The sequence below is a fragment of the Homalodisca vitripennis genome, chromosome 2 (assembly GCF_021130785.1).
Source record: "Homalodisca vitripennis isolate AUS2020 chromosome 2, UT_GWSS_2.1, whole genome shotgun sequence".
NCBI lineage: Eukaryota > Metazoa > Arthropoda > Insecta > Hemiptera > Cicadellidae > Homalodisca > Homalodisca vitripennis.
Genome location: NC_060208.1, coordinates 201,596,378 through 201,620,040, shown reverse-complemented (window position 1 = coordinate 201,620,040; position 23,663 = coordinate 201,596,378). Strand labels below are relative to the sequence as shown.

At 33.3% G+C, this 23,663-nt stretch overlaps 1 protein-coding gene across 1 annotated transcript; it reads left to right on the top strand.

Moving 5' to 3' along the window:
• The first annotated feature begins 3,145 nt into the window (after nucleotides 1–3,145).
• LOC124355263 (probable RNA-binding protein CG14230) lies at nucleotides 3,146–21,830 on the top strand. Its single transcript, XM_046806313.1, has 7 exons — nucleotides 3,146–3,298; nucleotides 6,376–7,150; nucleotides 8,076–8,276; nucleotides 10,926–11,131; nucleotides 11,738–12,006; nucleotides 16,478–16,684; nucleotides 21,566–21,830. Exons 2-7 carry the CDS (start codon nucleotides 6,446–6,448, stop codon nucleotides 21,742–21,744), a joined length of 1,767 nt encoding a protein of 588 aa, XP_046662269.1. The 5' UTR covers nucleotides 3,146–3,298; nucleotides 6,376–6,445; the 3' UTR covers nucleotides 21,745–21,830.
• The last annotated feature ends 1,833 nt before the right edge of the window (nucleotides 21,831–23,663 follow it).

Here is a 23,663-nt window from a genome sequence, read left to right as displayed (position 1 = left end):
GGATCCAAGTATGTAATGTTATAAGTGAACAAAAGTCCTCATCTCTTGCTTGGAATTTAGTGAATAAATTAAAGTCCAATAAAGTACCACAATTCAATCAGAATGAACTAGCCAATAATGAAAGTTTATGTCATAAATTTATGAAAAATATTGCATCAGATTATGTCCCAAATAAAAGAGAATTGGTATTAGACCAGTATTCAACCAATAATAGTAATAGCATTTTAGATGATAATTTTACTATAATGGAATTAGAACTAGCAATATATTCTAAGAAGAAGAGTACCTCCCCAGGTTTGGACGGTATAACCTATAAAATGATTAAACACTTACCACCAAACGCACTACAAATTCTGTTGAACATATTCAATGATATTTGGAATGGCCATTTAGACATCCCACCAAAGTGGAAACAATTTCGAATTTTCGGACTCTTGAAACCATCAAAAGATAAATATGATGGATCCTCATATAGGCCTATATCGCTTATTCCTTGTATAGTTAAAATTCTCAACACTATGATTAAAAATAGGTTGGAGTGGTTTACAGAAAAAATGAATATTATACCTGACACCCAATATGGCTTCCGGAGGAAAAAAGGTTGTAATGATTATATCTTAACATTTTTAACTGAAATCCAGACTGCACTATCTTTGAATGAGACACTAATAGCCACATCATTGGATATTTCGGGTGCATATGACAATGTTGACATTCCGACTTTATGTAATAAGATGCTTGAGTTTGGCTTTACCAATAAACTAGTTAAGTACTGCCACCAATGGTTATCTGATAGGACATTAATTTTAAATTGCTCAAATTCATTAATAAAAAGACATGTTTATAAAGGCCTCCCTCAAGGGAGTGTCCTAAGCCCTATATTGTTCTCAATTTATATGGCACAGATTAATCATTATATTCCAAAACCAACCAAATCATTACAATATGCGGATGATGTTCTTATTTATACATCTGGTAAAGATTGTGCTCAAACGCAATGTAATACTCAACATGCACTTGAATCACTCGAGGCATCTTTTAAACAATTACACTTACAATTTAATGGAGAAAAGAGTAAAGTTATAATTTTCTCAAGAAAGAAAAATGTTGGTTGCATAAAACTCTTAGTAGATGGTAGTTTTATTCCTGTTGTCGAACAATGCAAAATACTTGGAATCATATTAGATAGTAAACTTACTTTAAGATCTCACATTGAGAATATAAGTAGGATTTGTTTAAAAGATATTGACATAATAAAATCTATCACATGTGGGAAAAAAGGTGTTCACCCAGAACTGGCCTTAAAAGTATATAAAGGTCTTATAAGACCCAGACTTGACTATTGCAGTTTTATTTTAAGTACGGCTTCAAAGAAGGATTTAAGAAAATTAGACTTTATTCAAAATCTAGCCTTAAGAATTGCAATTGGGGCTATGAAGAGCACACCTATCATTGCTTTACAAGCTGAATGTAGAATAGGGCCACTAGATATAAGAAGACAAATGTTGACTGATAGGTTAGTTTATAAGATAAGAAGTAACAAGGACCATCCAGCCTGGTATAAACTAATGTACTTAAGGATGTTAACCTCAAACCTGGATTATTGGCGGAAGAAAAAACTTCCCTCATATATACAATCCTTGGAGAACATAGACAACTATTTTGGAAGTCCTGAAAGGTACAGGGAGTTCAAAAGTGAACAGGATTTTGAAAAACCCCTGGTCAGAAGCAATGTAAAACTCACTTGCATTCACACGATTGGCAGAAATATAAGTAAAAGACAAAATAGCGAAATGGTTTTAAAACAATGCTTCCTAGCTAACAACATACCCTCTAACCAAAACTTTCCAAACAATCATTGTGTCAAAATATTTACTGATGGATCAAAGACCATTGAAGGCGCAGGCGCAGCCTTTTACATACCTGAGATGAATGTTAAATGTAAATATAAGCTAAATAAGTATGTGTCAAACTATACGGCAGAATTAATAGCAATATTAAAATCTATTGAATATTCAAATGACAACGATTTTGACCATGTTATCATTTACAGCGACTCTCAAGCAGCTATAAGAGCACTAGAGAAAACAAGACGCGGTTTCAATGCTACTGATTGCTTAGCCCTCAGTGTTTTATATGAAGTAGTGAACAAGGACAAACATTTTGTAATACATTGGGTTCCAGGACATTGTGGTATCCTACATAATGAATATGTGGACAAATTAGCTAAAGAAGCTATAACTGATGGGCTTGACGTAGATATCAAGGTACCATTACTAGACCATAAATCGTTGACGAGCAACATAGCATTAGAACAATTCAAGCAACTCTTCACCGCTAGTGCAACAGGTAGATGGTATAAGAAAATAGTTACTGTACCTCCTAAACAACCTTGGTTTAGAAACATTAAGATAAGTAGATTTGGTATAACAAGTATATGTAGGCTAAGGTTCGGTCATGCCAGAAATAACAGTAGATTATATTGGATGAAACTATATTTTACATCATTGTGCCTAAATTGCACCTTAGGTGTTGAAGATACACTGGATCATCTAATTCTAGGTTGCCCAAAGCACGAATATATTCGAGAACAAACCTTTTTTCATATTAAAAATAAATGCGGTAAGTATCTCCATAGTTTAACAGACATTCTACGCACAAATGATTTAGATGTTTATAATGAGATAATTTCATACATTAAAACTGCTAAAATAAATCCATGACTACTAATACAAAAACATACACTGTTCAGCCATAAATGTTGCAATTCCCTGGGTGCTAAAATCCGTGGTCCACCTTTTCGGATTAGAAATGCCTGATCGGCCCCAGGCGAGAAGATGCCTAAAACCAAACCCCTAATCTTCCTATGCATTAAAAATCCCTTCTTTAAAAACTTTTTCCAACTCTATCTTTAGACTAACAATAACACTTTGTGAACAAATAAACATAAATGTAATCCTTTAACCAATAACAAAATATAGCATTTATAACCCTCAAAGGATCTGGAAAGAAAGAATCGGCAACCACAACACTTAAATATATGCAATAGTTCAGTGAATATTTGAGAAATCAAGTGTACGTCGCGGCTTCGTGGAATTTCCAAAGCCTAAGAGAAAAAAAAAAAAAAAAAAAAAAAAAAATGATTCTATATTCCATTCTCCCGTCGCTTCACTATCTTGAGTCCTAAAAGTGAGACAGAGACACTCAAATCAAATGCTAACTGTGTTGTGGTTGTTGCTGTGCTAGCAAGCACCACACTGTAATCCTGGTTTGAAGGTTATGTCCCTAAATCAACCAAGTAAGTAGGAAAGTGATCTGTTATTAAGGAAAATGATTGATTTTCTAGTAACCTAGATGTAGATTACCTAAGTTAGATACTTAGTATATCATCTCATATCCAGCATTTAAAAGAAAATGTGAATTTTTCTAGGGACAGAGGTTCACTTATGGTAAGCCTAAGTGTAGTGTAAGAGAAAAGATAGTTTCATAAGGATGTCTATTGTTTTGTAATATGGAGATTAGTTTACAGTATAGGTAGATAACAAGACAATAAAATCATCATTATTTATGGTGTAAACCTACTTGCTGAAGGTGAGACTTTAGTAAGCGGCCTACACTTATTATTCGTTTGTTATTATCGAATGATTCAGTATATTATCCAAGTCGATATTGTTTAATAATCATACACAACAACAATAACACATTACAATAACAACATTAATTTAACAATAGCATAAAAATCACAAAACCAACTTTAACCTAGGCCTACATATTGGAGATTCTGTAACTTGTCCGGATAGAAGCGAGCAGCTGCTTCTGTGAAATGGATAAAGGATTTGCCTCAGACAGGCGCATTTCCCTGCAGATCACAAAGATGGTCTGCTAGACAGTCAGCCGGAATTCAACTCGTTAACCCTCCGAGCGTCCATCATATTTTGTGAAATGCACACCTGTTTTGTGAGGTTTTGCAGGCTCTCCTTGTAAAATTTATAATAAATGTAAATAGTAACTTAAATATAAAGTGTTATACACCATTTTTTTCAAAGAACTGTGCTTTCAGACCATGTAACTATAAAGTAACTAAAACAAATTTTTTACCTTTATTGCATGTTCCAACAATTTAGATTTATCGTTTTATATTTTATAATTATATGTTCTTTTAGTCTCGTTTCCACAGGTCTTGATGTTTATCCGATATAAGTCTTTTTGCATCCACTGTCAATTTTATATATTACATTTTTGGTTTCCTGTTGTTTGTTTTTATGGTTTTAATTTTGAGTAACTTCTTATACATTATTTGATGACTTAAAAACAGTATGTATGTTACATTTAGAATTTATCTTACACATTTTTTCTGATATTCCTTTTACATAAGGAATAGTTACAGTAATGAGATAATTAGGATTGTTTTTTCTGTTAATTTGCTTGCAACTTTCGTTTTTAGTCTTAGTTATTTCAATAATGAACTGAGGATAGTTATTTTAAATCAAAAGTTCTGTAGTATCTTTGTACTATAAGTTTTTATCTTTTTATCAGTTACCAAATTATCAACTTCTGGAACAAACTTTGCACTAATTAAATTTTTACATGTTGAGGATGATTTGAATTATAATTAAGATACTATCCACTGAAAGTCTTCTTCCAAAATAATGTCGTTTTAATTGTGTTTTCTTTTATTTTTGTTATCAAAATATCAAGAAATGGCACTTTACTGGTTTTATCATTTTCAATGGTAAATTTTGTCTATGGCCTAATTGTATTGATGTGTTTTAAAAATTCATTTTGAACGTTCATTTTATTTTCTCATACTCAAAAGACATCATCTACATACTGCAACGAAATTTTGGGTTTATTACTCCATTTTTCAAAAGCAATATCTTTAAAGTGGTCTATAAATTTGTTGTTAATTATTGGGCTGTGAACACCACCCATAGGTAAACTGGATACTGGATTGTAAAATCTATCTTGTAACTGAAAATAGTTGTAGCTAACACATATAGTAAGAAGTTCCATTACACAGTTAATAGATGATGATGTTCTCCTGTTATCATCAGTAAGTTGTTGTTTAATCAAACACAGAGCTTCATTTAAATCATAAAAAGGGTTTAAGCTTAAACAAATTGTAACATCTTAACTTAAATAGTTTGAAATCTAAGAGTTTACTTTCATTGTGTAATTTGGTTAAATATTTTTAGATTTACAATATACAACTATTTTGAAATTTACTTTGCCTACTGTATGGCACATCTAACCGGAGTTGATTTCTGGTGTTGTGATTATGTACATCAGATCTATGTACAATTAAGCCTTCAGGGACAGGTACAATTTTTAAACAGAGTACGTTGTAGCTGACTCTAATATCATTGTAATCAATATCAACATTTTTTTTATTGATAAAATCTTCTAAATTCTTGAAATAAGGATTAGCTTGTCCAAATAATGGACTAATAATAGGTAACAAAAATTTTGGTAACATTGATACGGGAGAGTCAGTTAAACTTACTATTGGCCTAAGAGGAATTAAATCTTTGCGCATTTTACAAATATTATGTGTACGTCGCTTGTTATAATCTACTTGTATCTAATATTAAAAAACCAAAACGACAAACTGAACTATGTTATAGATATTTCATTCTAAAGTATAGTTCAGCTATGTTTTTGTATATTTAAAAGAGTAATAATGTAGTGATGCTTTAAAAACTATCAGTGTGCGGTCATTAAATGTAACAAGAAATGCAGTGTAAAACTTACTTCTTACTATTGAAAGATAAACATGTTTGACAGCTTGTGACACAAATAATGTATGTTCATCGCTATTGCAGTTGCAACCGAACAATTATATTACATTTTATTGAGTGTAAACTCAAATACCAAACAAATGATTTTACATTGTTTGAATTCATTTCAAACAATATTGCTATAATACATAAAAAAAAACAGCTAGCAATAATTCATTTGAAATAACTATAATTATTAGAATTTGTTGCGTTTTATTGTTTGGGTTATTCAAATTGGTAATTTAGTTCGCTGATTCGATTTTTATGGTGGCCGCTTATACTGTAGCCTATATATCAGTACCTAGCTTAATAAGTCTGACATTCACATAGGTTGTTTACAGCAATTGGTCAACTCCTGAAAAACTCAGTAATTTTCTAACATAACATTTATTTTTATGTGATAATTTTAGTTCTAAAACATTTAACTCATACTAATATATAACTTATTTGATTGAATAATTTTCAAATTTTAGTACATGATTTAAACTTCTTGAATGCTGCCTGTAATAGGATAGCAAGTACAGTTATTAAGTTCTCTTTTGAAGTTACTCAATTTTTTTTTTATATCAACACAGTCTAATCTAAGTAATTTTTCCAGATAAGGGCCTGGTATTCGTCTGTGTTGGAACTCGCAGCTATTGAAAACAGAGAAGATTTGTCCAAAGAGCATGAAAAGTAACGAGAAAATGTCCCATTCTTCCAACAATTTTGAAGAAGATAAATTAAATGGAAATTTGTTACCTTTTAGAGGAACAATTAAATCAATGATTAGTAAAAAGTCTACCCAGCCGATCAAATCCTTAAAACAAACTGAAAGAGACGTTCAGAATAAATTAAAACTTAAGGATAAGAAAAGACACATTGATAATAGTAGCGAAGATTCAAAGAATAAGCAATCGAAGTATGATCCAACTGAATTAATGAACAAACTTGAAGAGTTCAGCAACGTTTGGAACGATTATCCAACTGTCAATACAGAAAATAACGTTTCTGGTCATTGGTTCAAAGGTAACGTCGATCGGCAAGTGCGGAACAGCAGTGAAGAGAATGAGAAAAAAATTAGAGAAAACTTTAAAACCCATAAAGATAAAAGCTATTCTCAGATTCTGTTTGAAAGAAAGAAGACTAATGAAGGAAATGTACGACATCCTAATTCTAAAAATGATAACATTAGACAATATTCACCAGAAAATAAGACAAAAGATTCTGAAGAAAGAGAAAAAGATGAATCCAGCAGCGTAGCACAAGTGGATAAAAATTCAATAGAGAAGTATGATTCAAAGCTTGCTGATTTAAAACGGAAAAAAGCAGTACAAGAACAGAGACAACTTCTCATTGAAAAAAAGAATATAATAAAACAAGCATTATCAATGGTCAGTGGGCTTAATTATAATAATTTAGAACTAGTGAGTTATTTGTCCAAATATAGTATTTTTAGCTTCTTAAAACACCAGGGCATATATGTGTATAAAACTATAAAGCTCAGTATCAACATATTAGCATTAAGTGTAAATTAAGAAAAGTAGATCTTCCCTCTCAAAGCTATATAGAACATCTTAATCCAATTGAAAACTTCCTGAAAACCTATGTTTAGTTCTGTTATTCCCCAAGAAGATAATCGCAAAGTACATCCAGTCCTATCGACATGTAGCTGAAGAGCTGTTTTAAGCAGTGGTTTACAGATTAACAATGCTATTATCTTTGTCTCGGTTGGTTATAGATACTTAAGATATTTTATGTGTTAGAAATGTTAAGGGACAATCATTTATAATGTGAAGCGATTCACGTAATAAAAGTGAACATTTGAACTTTTTATACATTTAAGTATAAAATGGGTCAATACAGATTGTAAAGTATACAGTACGTGTAAAATAAAATTATACCCATGAATGAAAAACCGTGTGATGTTATGGACACTTGAGGATGAAAAATACTTTTTATAATCTGATGTTAACGTAACTCTAAATTTATTAAAACAATAGTCCTTACTAGAATGAAACACAGACAATGAGTTAAAAGTGATGTAACAAAGAACAGTGAACATTAAATTTTACTTGCAAGTGTGTTATACTTAGGAATAGGAGGAAGCGATTCTAATTCATTCTTTAATTTGAAGCTAAAACAGTTTAAATATTCTTGCCTTATTCTGTAGAGCACACCCTTCAGGTTTAAATGTAGGCTACAGCATGAAAACTTCATTTTGATAATACTATTAATTCCTTCCTAAGTAATAAATTCTAATACACGTATTTTAATTACATATTTATAGAAATATCACTGTAAAATATTATTTTACAGGATGGAAAGAACAAAATAAATAAGAAAATTATATTCAATGATCCTGAAGAGTCTGAAGAAAGACATCAACAACAAAAAAACAATTTTGAACCAGATGAAAACAAAACGAAAGGCCGTCAAAAGTTGTTTGAGGATGATGATTCTGAATTTGAATCCGACTTCAAATTAAATCACCAATTTGAAGGCAAAAAGGGTCAAAAGGTATGGTAATTATTAATTTTTTAATTAATGCATATTATTACATTAGTTCTCATGTGTTATATGCAAAGTTTAACTTTTGCTCCATAGTACTGCTGCAATATTTCTATAGAGCACTGCATCCTATTTTAAATTACTTTTAAACCTTGTAGTTTCCTCTACTAATTTTTTAACTTATTTTTCATGGTAAAAGATTATTGTTTTCTATCGTGTGAAAGAAAAAAGATCCAACAGATTTGTATTTCTGGCCCATGACTACATTGTTTAAAAATTCTTGATTTTTGTACAGCAATTTTAAATTTCGAAAACTATAATTTTGTATACATATTTGGTATAAATTAATGACTCTTATGCTTTTTTTTTGTTTTATTTAAAATACATTTGACTCGTGAAATCTGCTCACCGGCTTTTAAAAGGTTCAGTGTTAATCTTTTTTTTTTTATTTATTTATTTCTTTTTTTTCTCCTCATTTAAGCCTCAGCGTCAGCTATGCCGGCTTTGAAGTGCACTGGTTTTTCTTTATTATTATTACCACATTTTTGGACCTTCCCAGGATTTGAACTCGTAATCTCTCGGTTAGAGAGCCGAGACTATAACCATTAGTCTATGGAGGAGGCAGTGTTAATCCTGTGAAAGTATATTAAATTAGTTAAAAGCAGCTGTTTAATAAGTATATTATTATCAATCTACTAATCAGAAGTGAAATCTAGGTCGGTTGATATTCGAAAACCTATTATCAGTATTAGTGAATAATTAATATATCTGTATTGTCTGTCCACAACAATATCTCAAGTACAAACTCTATAGAGCATCATGGCTACATGGAGCTTCATTTCTGTATAAGCAACATCAAGTTCGATGTTTGTGCACATCACTCTTTGGTATTTAGCTCAGCATTAGTGAATGATTAATATATCTGTATTGTCTGTCCACAACAATATCTCAAGTACAAACTCTATAGAGCTTCATGGCGACATGGAGCCTCATTTCTGTATAAGCAACATCAAGTTCGATGTTTGTGCACATCACTCTTTGGTATTTAGCTCAGCATTAGTGAATGATTAATATATCTGTATTGTCTGTCCACAACAATATCTCAAGTACAAACTCTATAGAGCTTCATGGCTACATGGAGCTTCATTTCTGTATAAGCAACATCGAGTTCGATGATTGTGCACATCACTCTTTGGTATTTAGCTCAGTATTAGTGAATGATTAATATATCTGTATTGTCTGTCCACAACAATATCTCAAGTACAAACTATAGAGTTTTATGGCTACATGGAGCCTCATTTCTGTATAAGCAACATCAAGTTCGACGTTTGTGCACATCACTCTTTGGTATTTAGCTCAGTATTAGTGAATGATTAATATATCTGTATTGTCTGTCCACAACAATATCTCAAGTACAAACTCTATAGAGCTTCATGGCTACATGGAGCCTCATTTCTGTATAAGCAACATCGAGTTCGATGATTGTGCACATCACTCTTTGGTATTTAGCTCAGTATTAGTGAATGATTAATATATCTGTATTGTCTGTCCACAACAATATCTCAAGTACAAACTCTATAGAGCTTCATGGCTACATGGAGCCTCATTTCTGTATAAGCAACATCGAGTTCGATGATTGTGCACATCACTCTTTGGTATTTTCCTCAGCATTAATGAACATTTTTACTTTGGTCTTATGGCTAACCATGATAGCTACAAGAAAATCACAGAATAAATAAATTTTAAAACAATTGAGTATATGTATAATAGATTTTAACATATGATATAGTGAGACATGAAATTATCTATATACATGGCCCTGCAGAAGGTTTATGAATTCAGCCATTATAAAGTAATACAAATAATATCAAATTCCGTGTTCATGCTCAAAATGTAAATAATACTTGCAATTAGTTGAATATTCAAGATCTCGTCCAGTTGGCATGTATGGTGTTGAAAGTGGTCAAGGTGCTGGGTTCATTCGGGACATTGCCAGTTTCCTGAATATCAGGACATTTGATTGGTAAGGCAGGGTCGTAACACAAGAAAAGAGACTTTGGGTTTGTGTGCTATATAAAAAAAGTTTTTTATTACTATAAAATCTGTAAAGTAAGATAATGATTTTAATTTGCTCGTGAAACTTTCCAATTATTTCAGTGATTTGAAAGATGATAAAAGTTAGAAAATTTTCATTCCTAAATACTTAGCCTTTTCAAGCAATAGAAAATAATAAATCTTATGCTCTTTATTTTTATATTTCTTTTTTATACAACATCCACTAAAAATCAAATATTACTAAAGATACTTGTTTCACATTTATGTAACTATTTTTTATGAAAGGTTTTGATAAGTATTTTGTACAAATTGATTGATTAGACCAAATTCAATGAAATTCAATAGATTTGTATAAAATTCTATGGCCAATTCCCATACACTTTCTTGCTTACTTTAATGTTATTTGTAAACTATAATGCTTTGTAAAGAAATTACGAAGTACAGAGAATGGAACCTTTCACATATAGAAAGATGTACATCTTTCTAACCTAAAACATGAATACATGAATTTGTAAATGTATATTTCTCATATTCAATCTTGTTTTGAATTTGAAAAATAGGAAATAAAAAAACAGCTAGTCTAATTAATGTTCATCCTTTCAGTTACTGGAGCTTCAATCTAGATTTGCGAGTGATTCCAGATTCACTTTGGACAAAAGATTTTATGAAAGCAACTCAGAAGAGAGTGAACATGAAGGAGATGGAGAGTCATCTCTTTCTGATGAAAAGAAAAAACAATTGGCAATCCTGGAAAGCATTGTAAATCAGCAAATAAAACCTCTTTCAGAAATTAAGAAAGCACGGAAGAAGTAAGTTGCTTATTAAGTTACAAACTATTAAATATTATTTATTTTTTGTGTAAGGCAAAATTATAGAAAATGATATTTTTTCACCAAACTTGCAGATACAGGACAAATCATCAAAACACATCCTTTGGAACTTAAAAATACATTTAGTGTTTTAAATTATTTGTATACAGTAATGTAAGCTACCTGTAAAATGAAGATTCACAATTAGTGTGTTGAAGGTTAATATTTATTTTACTACAACTATTTTGTTTTGAATAATTGTTTATCTAATATTTCAGCTACCAAATAGTGAAAGAATACTATCATTAAAATTTAAAGTTATACTTTTTTGAATGTAGAAATTCATATGAACCAATACCAGATGTTTTTCATAATTTTAGACAAAGCATAAAATGGTTTATGCAGTTTATTATATTTTATTTGTTACTTTTAATTACAGTATTACATTCTGATAAACAGCATATTGTCAATGAAGACAAAAGATCAAAGCTTATGATGCTGGACAATATACAGATAAAATCCTTTATTCATTATCTGTTCTAATTTGCCAAAAGATTTGTAGTAGTGCATTCTAACAACAAAATATTGAATTTATGCTATTTTCAGTGCGGAGGAGACTTTTATGGTAAGATTCGACCCGAGTAGAGAAGACCATGAGAAGTATATTGTGAAACCACAGGAAGAAACGAAAGATGAAGATATTGTTAGGAAGAAGAAGAAAACAAGGGAAGACGAAAGTGGGGAATCAACAAATGTGCAAAGTAAAAGTGAAGTTTCAAATGAAAAGTTTTACACAGTAAAAGAGGATTTGAAAGAAACATTGAAAAATGAAGGTGGAACTGGTTTCAGTCTCTTGAGACTTTTTGGTTCTAAAGGTAAGGTAAAATTGGTTACATTTCAATAATCACTTAAAAAACATTGTATATTAAAATTCCCAAAATACTGTACCATTCCTGTACAGATACATCTTTCTTTAGTTGACTCGAATATTCCAATGATTCTGGTGTTGTATAATCTGCCAAGCCTGGCAGAATAAGTTTATAATAAGCAGCTGTCCTTTTTAAATTAATAATGTCTCCATCATTTCCTGCACCTGGAACGTTTGTTTTCAATACAACATCGACTAGGGGATCTGGTCTATAATCAGTGTCTTCTACCAATTCATAAAAGAAAGTTTTTCTACTTAATCTTGGTCTGTTGCCTTCTCTGTAAAGACCAGGTGGGTACCTTCTCTTCACCACCATGGTTGTAACAGTGTTTTCAATGTTGTAGTGTAGTACAGTTCACTATTTTTTCATGGTATGTTTGGATACCATGTTATCCAAACATCCAAAAGTCATATAAATAGTTATAATATGTAATGTATAAAAATGAATTAGATGTCCAGTTGTCCGTTGGCAAACATAAATTATTTTGGTTTTAGCAGTAATTTTGTTAAATGGATGTTGTCTTACTTGGGCGACAGGCTGCGGGTGACTAGGATGGTGAGTGACTCTGGTCTACTTGTCAGGCAACAAGGTGTACTTGCAAGGGAGTTGTTGGAGCCTGTTTCTACACATCTGACTTTGTTAGTTGTATACAAAGTTGCACTGTACACTTGTATACAGATGACGCCCAATTGCACGTCATATGCTTATATGCATATTTTGGATGGATAGCTCAATTTCAGAAGATGTTTCTTAGTGCACATTAGGCAGACTGTATAGGTTAAGAAATCTGCTCCCAGAATCCACTAAGCTTCAACTGCAGTTACTCATTCTATCAGTATTTTACTACTGCTGTCCTGCATAAGGGAATAGCATCTAAAGGAAGAGATAGCATAACTTAAAATACAAAACATTAAATCACTGCCATTTGTTTAGTTTTTTGTCTGAGCAGGATAAATTATGCGACACCCTTTCGAGAGGCTGCTATGCAAAGCCCCAGGATGATTCACTTCTGGCTGGTTTATACCTTCCAGTTAAACCCACACTAGGTACAGCAAAAACCGACGTGTCTTAATCTGGGTGACCTTATAGATCCAGGAGCGGCATATCACTGACCACAAATGTTAAGATTCTGGGGCACAAGGGTAAATCAATAGGTCTAGTCTACTGCGGGAGATGACTGTTGGAGCTGGTGGGGCTCGCTAAGTGTTAAGGGCTGTTGCTAGCCTAGACATAAGGGTGTGCCCTCTGCCTTCCTTTGACTGGAGAGGCAGGTACAGAGTTGGCTTCCCCCTTCTACCAAGGAGACATGACTGAGATTAATGGCCAAAATACTTCCTCGTGGATCTCGACAGGAGGTGGCCCCAACCTCCAACCTTAGCCATCCAGAATGTCCTGTCACTCTGGAAGCAACGCACAGGTCCTTTAAGAACTACGTGCAATTTCTCAGCTTTTTTTCCTAAGGTAAAAAAAAATCCTCTTGCCAGTGATCACTTTATGCAGGATGCTTACTTACTGCACTGTCCACAATGCTCTCAAATTCGATGAACTACAACCTTAGTGAGAGGCTCTCTCTCATACTGGCAGGAAGTATGTCAACGTAGCAACCATCACAGAGGAAAGCTGTATTTTAAAATGGTTGGGGCAAAAAGAATTTTACTCTACGGATGAAATTTTACTAAGCAATATTGATGACATGTATGTTTTTAAGATATTGAATTGTACTCAATATATATATATATATATATATATATATATATATATATATATATATATATATACAGGGTGTATATTATGTCTGGAAACACCCAAATATATCCTTTAATAATTTAAATATAAAATTTGAAACCTCTTACAATCGTGATAGAGATTGGGCATCTACTTTTTGGAACAATGTTTTGTTATGTCACACCAACGGGGACGTCCTGGCCGAGGGTAATCGTGAATATTCTTAATGGAAGCCTATACCTTGTGATACATAATTTTAAAGGTAATAGCTTACTGAATTGAATGCCACAAACCGCATCTCAAAGGAATTATTCTATCAGAAAATAGAGCATTTTTAGTATTGAAAATTTACTGATGTTCAACAATGTAATTTTAACATGGTTCTTGCCACAAAATGTGTTACACTAATTTTTTAGGCATTTTTTTTTTAAATGTTCAATTAAATAAAACAAAAATTTCATTTTAAGCTGGTTCTATTAGCACAAATTTGCCAGTTTTTATTACAGTACAATTATGGAAATACTTATGTTATTGATTTCTTATTACAAATAAAAAATAATGTATGCTGTTAGAAAAGTCTTACAACAAACGTTTTTACCTGCATTTGGTGTCAAAGCAATTGTTCGAACTGTGTTCCTTCTATACGGTTTGACATTGAGCCAATCTTGTGTAAAATGATTTCGACCAGAGTTGCCTAACAATTTCTTCAGTTATCAAAGCAATCTCCTCTATAATCCTGTTTCTTAGGTCTTCCAAATTATGAGGCTTTCTTCTATAAACATTGGATTTAAATGACCCCATAGGAAATAATCGATTGGTGACAAATCCGGAGATTTTGGAGGCCATTCGATTTCTCCTCTTCGGCCAATCCATTTATGAGGAAACCTTAAATCCAAATACTCTCTTACCTGTCTCCCATAATGGGGTGGAGCACCATCCTGCTGAAACCATACATTATCAAAGTATTCTCCTGATGCAATTTGAATAGCTGGGATTATTTCATTTTGGAGCATAATTGTAGTAAAGTTCGGCATTTAAATTTCCATTGATGAAAAAGGGTCCAACAATTTTGTTACCTAAAATTTCCACACCATACGTTCAGTTTTTGTGGTTGCTGTGAATGGGACTCAGTAATCCAATGTGGGTTTTCACTAGCCCAGTAACGGCAATTGTGCCTGTTAACATTGCCATTTAGGAAAAAAGTTGCCTCATCAGAAAATAGTATGTTGGTCAGAAAATCTCTATTGTCATCAACATTTGCGCATCACAAGTTCACAAAACTCAAACTCTTCTGTCGTAATCATCCTCACTTAACTGTTGGACTAAATGAACTTTAAATGGTTTGTATTTATTAAATTTTCAAAATCTTACTCACAGACATAGGGTGCATATCATGTTGCTGTGCAGCTTTTCTGAGCGATGTATGTGGGTCTTCAATAAATGTTTGCAAAACATCTAGTGCATGTTCTTCATCTGTTGCAGATTGTATCCTACCCGACTTTGGGCCGATTACCTACACTACACTCCCTGTCATTTCAAAACGCTCAATAGTTTTTGATATTGTTGAAACACTTATGGGATTCCTTTCTGGGAAAGTGTCATTAAACAAATTACAAACTTCCCGATAAGATCTTTGACGATCGCCATATCCTCGCATCATCAACAGAGTAATTCGTTCTCTTTCAGACAATTCCATTAAAATGCCAAATAAAAACTGAACTACTGTAATTAGATAACTTGTTGACAGCAATGCTTCAGAGACACTGATTAACTCGACAGGAATGATATGACCTTTGTCCATTTGTAATTCCCAAGCTTAGACCTGTCCTAGTGAAAGCTCTCCATGCTCAACAAACTGAAACCTGTAGACCAGATGATTAATAACAATAATGTTTCTCATAGGCTAGTGACCTTTGTCTCTTTAAACCTTACCTGCTGACTGGAAAACACCAAGTACAGATTCATAAGTAATCAGAGAAAGTGACTCATAAGTTTTTAATTCATTGTAATTAAAAACTGGTAAATTTGTACTAATGAAACCAGCTTAAAAATAAATTGTTTATTTTATTTTAATTGAACATTTAAAAAATGCTAAAAAATTAGTGTAACACATTTTTGTGGCAAGAACCATGTTAAAATTACATTGTTTGAACATCAGTAAATTTTCAATACTAAAAATGCTCTATTTTCTGATAGAATAATTCCTTTGAGATGCGGTTTGTGGGCATTCAATTCAGTAAGCTATTACCTTTAAAATTATGTAACACAAGGTATAGGCTTCAATTAAGAATATTCACGATACCCTCCGGCAGGACGTCCCCCGTTGGTGTGACATAACAAAAACATTGTTCCAAAAAGTAGATGCCCAATCTCTATCACGATTGTAAAGAGGTTTCAAATTTATATTTAAATTATTAAAAGGATATATTTGGGTGTTTCCAGACATAATATACACCCTGTATATATATAGTATGTAATTCTAATTTAAGGCTATGTAATTAAGCCTACATGTGTGACATAAGAATTTTTCAATGCATTGTATGTGAGATAACAATAAAAGGGTTATGATTCTGATACGTGATCGGTATTTGGGAAGGATAACAGTCTTATTGATCATCTAAAATTTGATTAATTTTGGTTACGTTGAGAGTTATTGATAAATGTAAAAAATAGTGTTATTTTCATGTTTTAGAAGAACCACAGGAGTCCGACAACAAACCAGAAGATAATCGCAGTAGGCCTATAAAGAAATTAAATCCTAAAGCAAAAAATCCATTTAAGTACGACTCCAGTGACTCTGAACTGGAGCAGGAAGAGCCAGAAAAAAGAGAAGATAAACCTCCAGTAATTTCCTGGAAAACTACATTCTTTTTTACTGATAGTGATACAAGATTGCAAGGTAAATTATTTAAAATACCTCACATTTCTTACAAAATGTTATATTTAAGTTGAAATTCATCAAATCTTGTTAAGGCCAGCTCTAATGAAACAACTTGGGAGTTTTCATTTTAAAGCTGTAACTAATATGTTCCCAAATGCTTTTTTAAGATAAGTTTATACAGGATGGCCACCCTACCGGTGAAACCAGGAATATTGGTGTACGAGGCACGTCCAGAAAGTAAGTGTACTGGTACTCTCACAGCTGCAGGGAATACATTTTTGACATGTTGGCAATACTGCCGTGTAGCCTTAATCCTCCCCTTCAAAACGAGACCATGTCGATCGTATCTCCCACCAAGTGGAAAATTCGCGCCGTCATTCGCTACCTCGTTGTGAAAGGAAAAGCTCAGGTTGGAATTTATAATGAGGCGAAAACTGTTTACGGTAATGGAGCTATGAATCGTACGAGCGTACAAGTGGTGTCACAAGTTTCAAAATGGCCGTACTTCCGTACCAGAGGAGCGGAAGACCAACTGTGACTAACGAACTTGTGGACAAAATCGAGAATGCGGTCAGTGACGATCGCAGATTGACGTTAGATGAACTTTCTGCAATGTTTCCGCAAATCTTCAGATCCCTGATACACGAAACAATCACAGAAACTCTGGATATCGGAAATTGTCTGCTAGCTGAGAGAACAGCACAAGTTGAATCGAGTGCAGAGCTCCAGAGTTTTTGGAACGCTACGAACTCGAAGGCGATTCATTTTCTCTATTCTATTGTCACTAGAAACGAAACTTGGGTTGCCCACTACACGCCTGAAACTAAGAGGCAGTCTAAACAGTTTTCACCTCAAATTTCAACTGGAGCTTTTCCCCTCACAACGAGGTAGCCAGTGACGGTGCGAATTTTCCACTTGGCGGGAGATACGATCGACATTTTTCGTGAGAAATGCTACTGTGTCAAGAGTTTTCAACACTCTAACCTCGGATTGGTCTCGTTTTTAAGGGGAGGATTCAGGCTACGCGGCAGTGTTGCCAACATGTTGAAAAAGTGTTCCCTACAGCTGTAAGAGTACCAGTACAATTACTTTCTGGACTTGCCTCGTAAAACCATTGAGATAACTCAAAAATAATTTTTCTGCCTCTACACAACGCCTTCAATCAGAACCGAAATAATCTTAAAATATTGTATTTTACGCGACATGGTCCATGAAACTGAATGAAGATAGACATATGTTCGTGAGCTCTATCGGACGTCAGTTGATCCAAGGCTGCCTCCACTAGTGTTGTGGAGTTTATCTTGGTTAGTTCTACGTGTGTGTGATATAATGTCCCTGAAATTTTATAGGGATGGATTGATCCTGATAATACTGCAGTTCTTTTCACTCCATTCTGATACCACAGAAGTGCTTAAGATTCACTTGGAAAATCACGATTTCACCATATAACGTATAGTGATGTTTGGAAACTGAATTACAAATCCAAATAAGTATTCGTGGACGACGGCTGATCAGCACGAAGCAAATTACTGATTGCTAAAATGTGTTTTATGTATAGAAACTATTTAGGAACATGCAGTAACAAAATAACGTGATATAGTAATAATAAACTTTATTTCTTTTAAAACACAAATAAAAATTTCTTCTCCCCAAAATGAACTATTTCATGTACATTTCAAACTTACAATTTCATGTGGATACAAACTATATATTTCATACTTAACCTACTGTCCGCATCTGACTTGTTTGCGCGTGCGGGGTGAGGGGGTCGAGGGTGAGGACTCCCCTCCACAGACAATACGTCACCGTTGTCCCGGCAACGGCGCTACTAGTCACCTCCGCACATTCGCCCGCGAATACCTTGTAGTAGAGAGTTGTGATTTCACCAGTGCACCTCAAATTTGTATTATTATGTTTTAATGTATAACATAGTGTAAATTCATTAAGTGAAAGGAAGTTTAATTTAATATAGTGTATATTTGTGAGATTTTAGCTTTTCAAAATGGCTTCGGTTCGCAAGAAGGGACAGACAATTCACAGTAAGGCAAGGGATGTTATAAGGCGAGTTATTCAAAAGTGTGATGAAGAATCAAATACGGGTACTCTCCAACACAGACTGAAGCAGAGTAATAGCCGGGTAGCTAATTACACGGGTATATCAGTGCGAAGTGTAACATCTATAAGGAAAGAAGGTGTCGAAGCCGGTAATGAAGCCTTAAGTACTCCTGGGAAAAAAAGACCATATTCAGAGGGAAAAAAATTTCACATTGATGAATTTGACCAGAGAGTGATTCGTGATACCATTAATAATTTTTACATTGTACAAAAGAAAGTGCCAACGTACATAAATTATAAATTATTAAAGGCAATTAAAGAAAAGATTAAATTTCCTTGGGGAGTACACACTTTACGACGCTTACACTAAAACGTACCATGGAGTTTAAGTGGAACAGATGTGGCACGTTTTAATAGAACGGCCTGATATAGTAAACTAGCGTGCTCGTTATTTGCGAGAGATACATAAGTGTAGACACGAGGGTAAAGTTATTGTATACCTAGACGAGACGTGGGTGGACAACTATTTAACTTTTGGAAAATGTTGGAGTCGTCCTGGTGTTCCTGGCGTCTCGACAAACACGAGTTCATCTAATAGACTAATAGTGGTTAGTGCCGGCACGAAAGATGGATTTCTTCATAACTGCAATTTAATTTTCAAAGCTGGCAGAGCTACCGGTGATTACCATGGTCAAATAAATGGCGTTAATTTTGAACGATGGATTCACGAAAAACTATTGCCACATCTTCCAAAAAACAGCATAGTTGTCCTAGATTATGCACCATATCACTGCCTTCAGGACAATAAACCTCCTTCTAAATATGCAGTTAGAAATGACATGGTTGAATGGTTAATGAAAACTAATATAGCTTGTTTCCTCAACTATGAAAAAATTTGAACTGTACGATTTAATGGTGCAACACAAACCTCCACAAAAGATTTTCCATATAGATTCTTTACTAAAGGCACATGGACATATTTAGTAATCCGTTTACCACCTTATATGTGCGAGCTAAATCCTATAGAGTTAACCTGGGCTACCATGAAACGCGAAATTAAAAATCACAATATCAAAGGTGATTTTAACAAAACTTGAGGAAGTGACAACACATGCTATGAACTCTGTTACCAAAATAGACTGGGAAGGTTTTACAAATCACACCCTAAAACTAGAGCAGGACTTCTGGATAAAGGATGGATTAATAGAAGACGTCATTGACCACTTCGTTATTGAACTTGGTGGCGTGGACTCCAGTGAAAGTGACGACGACCAGAGTTCTTCTGAATCAGATCTCGCATGTCCACTCGACTAAGCTTAGAAAACAAAACTTATTTTGTGTCATATTTTGAAAAATATACGGACTTTTTATTATAAAACGTATGGTTTCAAGTCCCAACATTTTTCAAGATAATAAGTAGAACAACTTCATGTTGCTATGGTTTAAATAATAATTTATAATTTAAATAACTATACAGTTTTAGGATAAGAGTAAACAATGTTATAGCTCATGTAAAAAATGTCATTATACCCAAAATATAGAATTACTTAAATACACCAATTTCCTGGCGTTATAATGTGACAAGACAAATAACTAATAGTTTTAGGCCGGGTAGTAGTGCGGGAAGTGACAGTTGGTCGACAGCCTCAGCCAATGGCAGGTGCATTCCTTGAGCTCGCAAACAAGTCAGATGCGGACAGTAAACAGTAAATATATATAAATGTACACACATACATATATGCATATACATACACAAACAAACAAAAAATATATCAGGAACATCAAAATACAACAGAGTTTAAATTGGAAGCAGTTAGAAGAATTAACTGAAAGAAATATTACTCACCCAGAAGAGCTCAAAAGCTCTGTGTCTGGGTGGTAGTCTCATAAAACACTAAACTCGATCAAACTGTCAACAATATGAAAAAAGATGGACGAAAAACGGGCCATAACCATCTCAACAATCAAACAAAAAAATCTAAAGAAAAATAACAATAAATATTTTTATAAAAAAGCCAAGAACCAATTATTTATGAAAAATCTGAAAAACAAGAAGGCAAGGTTATATCGAAGCAGTTGTCATATAGAGACTCTCAATCTTATCATTAGCTTTTGTAAATAACCATTTTTTTTTATTTTGCATTAGAAACTTAAAATTAATTTTTTTACTTGATTTCTGTGGGAAGCAAGATAAGTATACAAAACATTTTTTAAATAAAGTAAAATTTGGTTTAGGCACTCTAATCTCTAATATGAATAATTATGGTGGTTATCAACAACTGGTCCCAAATTACCACTAACCCTGTAGAACATTGACAAAACGTTGAATACATATAAATGCCTCAAAGGTAAGACTCCATGGTTCATCAGAAGGGGAAATGAGTGCTCATTAAAACTGCCATTAGTCATAAACCTAACAAATTTCTTTTGTAATACCGTATCTTAATTGAAGCTAAATTTGTAACATATGCACTGCCCCAATCAGAGGTTTTAAATGGCTGCCCTGTTATACTTTTTTAATATTCAAACAAAAAAGAGATATATTTATTTTTTATATTTAATGGAAATTTAGACTTTTTTTAATAAGTATTAAAAATATAAAAAAAACTAAAAAGGTGTTTGGATGTGTATTAGTTATATCTTTAAAATCAGACACCACCCATAATTCTATGACTAAAGCTATAAACGTGCATGAAATTTAACATTGTTCTTGTGGGGCTAAAATCAGGATGGAAACCACTACACCAAACTTACACCAACTCTTAATTATGTAGTTTTTATTATTCAGTAAAGAAATTGAATGTGGACAAAGTAGTAATTTAATCATTGGATTTTCTGTTATAGAAGCTTTTGAATTTTTAAAAATTCCTGATGAGACGGGAGACATTGAAGTTTATACAGAGAAAAGGAAAATGTTGAAGAACTTCATCAGGCACAAGGTTAAAAACAATAACAGGAAGAAAATTCACTTCAAGAAAAAACTTGGTGGTTTGAAGAAGACATTCAAAACAAAATTAAAATGAACAGTGACAGCCATGCTTTCTATTCTAGCCTAGAAATTATTCAGCTGTAATTATCAAATTATTTATTATAAATGTCAATGGGTCCATTCAGTGTAATTCACAGTACCAGGATTTTAACACTTAAACCTGCCCAGTGGCGAGGCTCAATAATGGTAAGAATATTAATCTTGTGCTGTGGTATATCCAAACCATACCTTTTAATTTGTACTAAAATACATAATTGCTTTATGGCAAAATTAACCATTCAGATCACAGGTATCATTAGATCTGTATCACTTGAGAAGTGCCAAACATTGATGTCATTAGTGGGGATTTATTTTGTTTTGTTGCCAGTGATCATGAACTTGGCCTACAGGGGGAGAAGGAGCAGGCTATTAAGCTTACTCATAAAGAGTATCTATTCCCTATTTTTATCTAATATGTGTCTTATGATATAACAAATTTCTTTTCCTTTCTCAACTCTTTGTTTCTAGCTTCAAAACTAAAGATTTTTGTGTTAACTTTAACGTAAAGAACTTACTGGTAATCCAAAGCGTTTAATATCAACTTGATGACGGACAGTTCCTGCTTCTGCCTGACCCCAACCTCGAGGTTTCCTTCCTTACTTTCACCTAACCTAACTTACGTTACAAATCATGCTGTACTTCTCTAGGTTACAGTTGAAGGAATTTAGCTGTGCTCGTAGGGCCCTAATACTACCCTTTCAACAAATAAACGCTATCTGTGTGGCGGGTTGCGTTTACGTGCTAGCCGCTGAGATGAAGGCGCAACAATCGCTTTAACGACTTTAAACTCACGATTTCGATTTGCAGATTAGTATTGACAAATACGTTATTTTCAAAAACACTTTAAACAACACTATAACAACTGAAAAACAAGGATAAGTCCTATTATTGTTATTATTTGGTATTATCTTATTATTTAATTCCACCACAATCAGCAATGTAACGAAACAGACTGATTGTAGTGAGTGTAGTGAGTCATTTGGGCCAATACGATTCCTGAAAGGAGGGTTTTACCCATGAGTCACAGGAAATGTTTTCGGGACGCAGCGCATAATGCTACCCCGCCACCCCTCCCACCTATCACCACACACTCAAGGTCACACGCACAGCTAAAGTCCTCGAACTGTACATAGATAGGTTAGGTTATTTTACAAGTCAAATAAAGTTGTTAACTTATCTGACCCACTTATTTTCTTACCTACCCAAGTTATTGTAACCTACCACTGCTATGTTTTCTTTCTCATTTTGTATCCTTTCGATCATGTCGCAACTCGTGTATTGACAATATTATGTAGACGAGTGACAGTTAAGTTTCTAGTTGCAGTAGACCACATCAAACGTACTAATTATTTTAAAATGTCAGTGTTCAGGAGGAATATGTAGGAACAACTTTACTGTTGATTTTATCCTTCTCTCTTCTGCACTATAAGTCCTGCCAATGGACAGATCTCGCACTGGTCTCTTATATCGTACTCAACTGATAAATATAGGGAATAGGTACTCTTGATGAAATAACTTTGATTGGTTTTCTCTTCTGAACACTTTAGTGGGTGTTTATTATTTGAGTGTAATTTGTTGAATATTATATTGTGAAAATTTAGTATTATTATTGACTATTGCAATACAATTTACTATATATTATCAACACAATAAATATATCCTACTCTATTCTGTTGTTTCTTAAAGAGTCCTGTTCAAAGTCAAATTACAGTTATGAAGGACAGGTTTAACCCTTTAAGGAGTGTGTGTAAACTATACATAATGAGTAAGGATGTCATATGACGTATATTCTTATAGTAGCATAAAGGATTACGGACGTCATATGACGTTTACACTCTGTATTTTTGTATTATCGTAAATGCGATACTATTACTGATTGTGCTTTTAAGTAGATTTGTCTGTAAAGTGGTTCCA

Bases quoted from the DNA above. Each gene is read 5' to 3' on its own strand.
- LOC124355263 (XM_046806313.1), top strand. From the start codon at position 6,446: ATGAAAAGTAACGAGAAAATGTCCCATTCTTCCAACAATTTTGAAGAA. The intron at 7,151-8,075 runs GTCAGTGGGCTT...ATTATTTTACAG, and splicing joins TAAAACAAGCATTATCAATG to GATGGAAAGAACAAAATAAA. The intron at 11,132-11,737 runs GTAAGTTGCTTA...TGCTATTTTCAG, and splicing joins ATTAAGAAAGCACGGAAGAA to TGCGGAGGAGACTTTTATGG.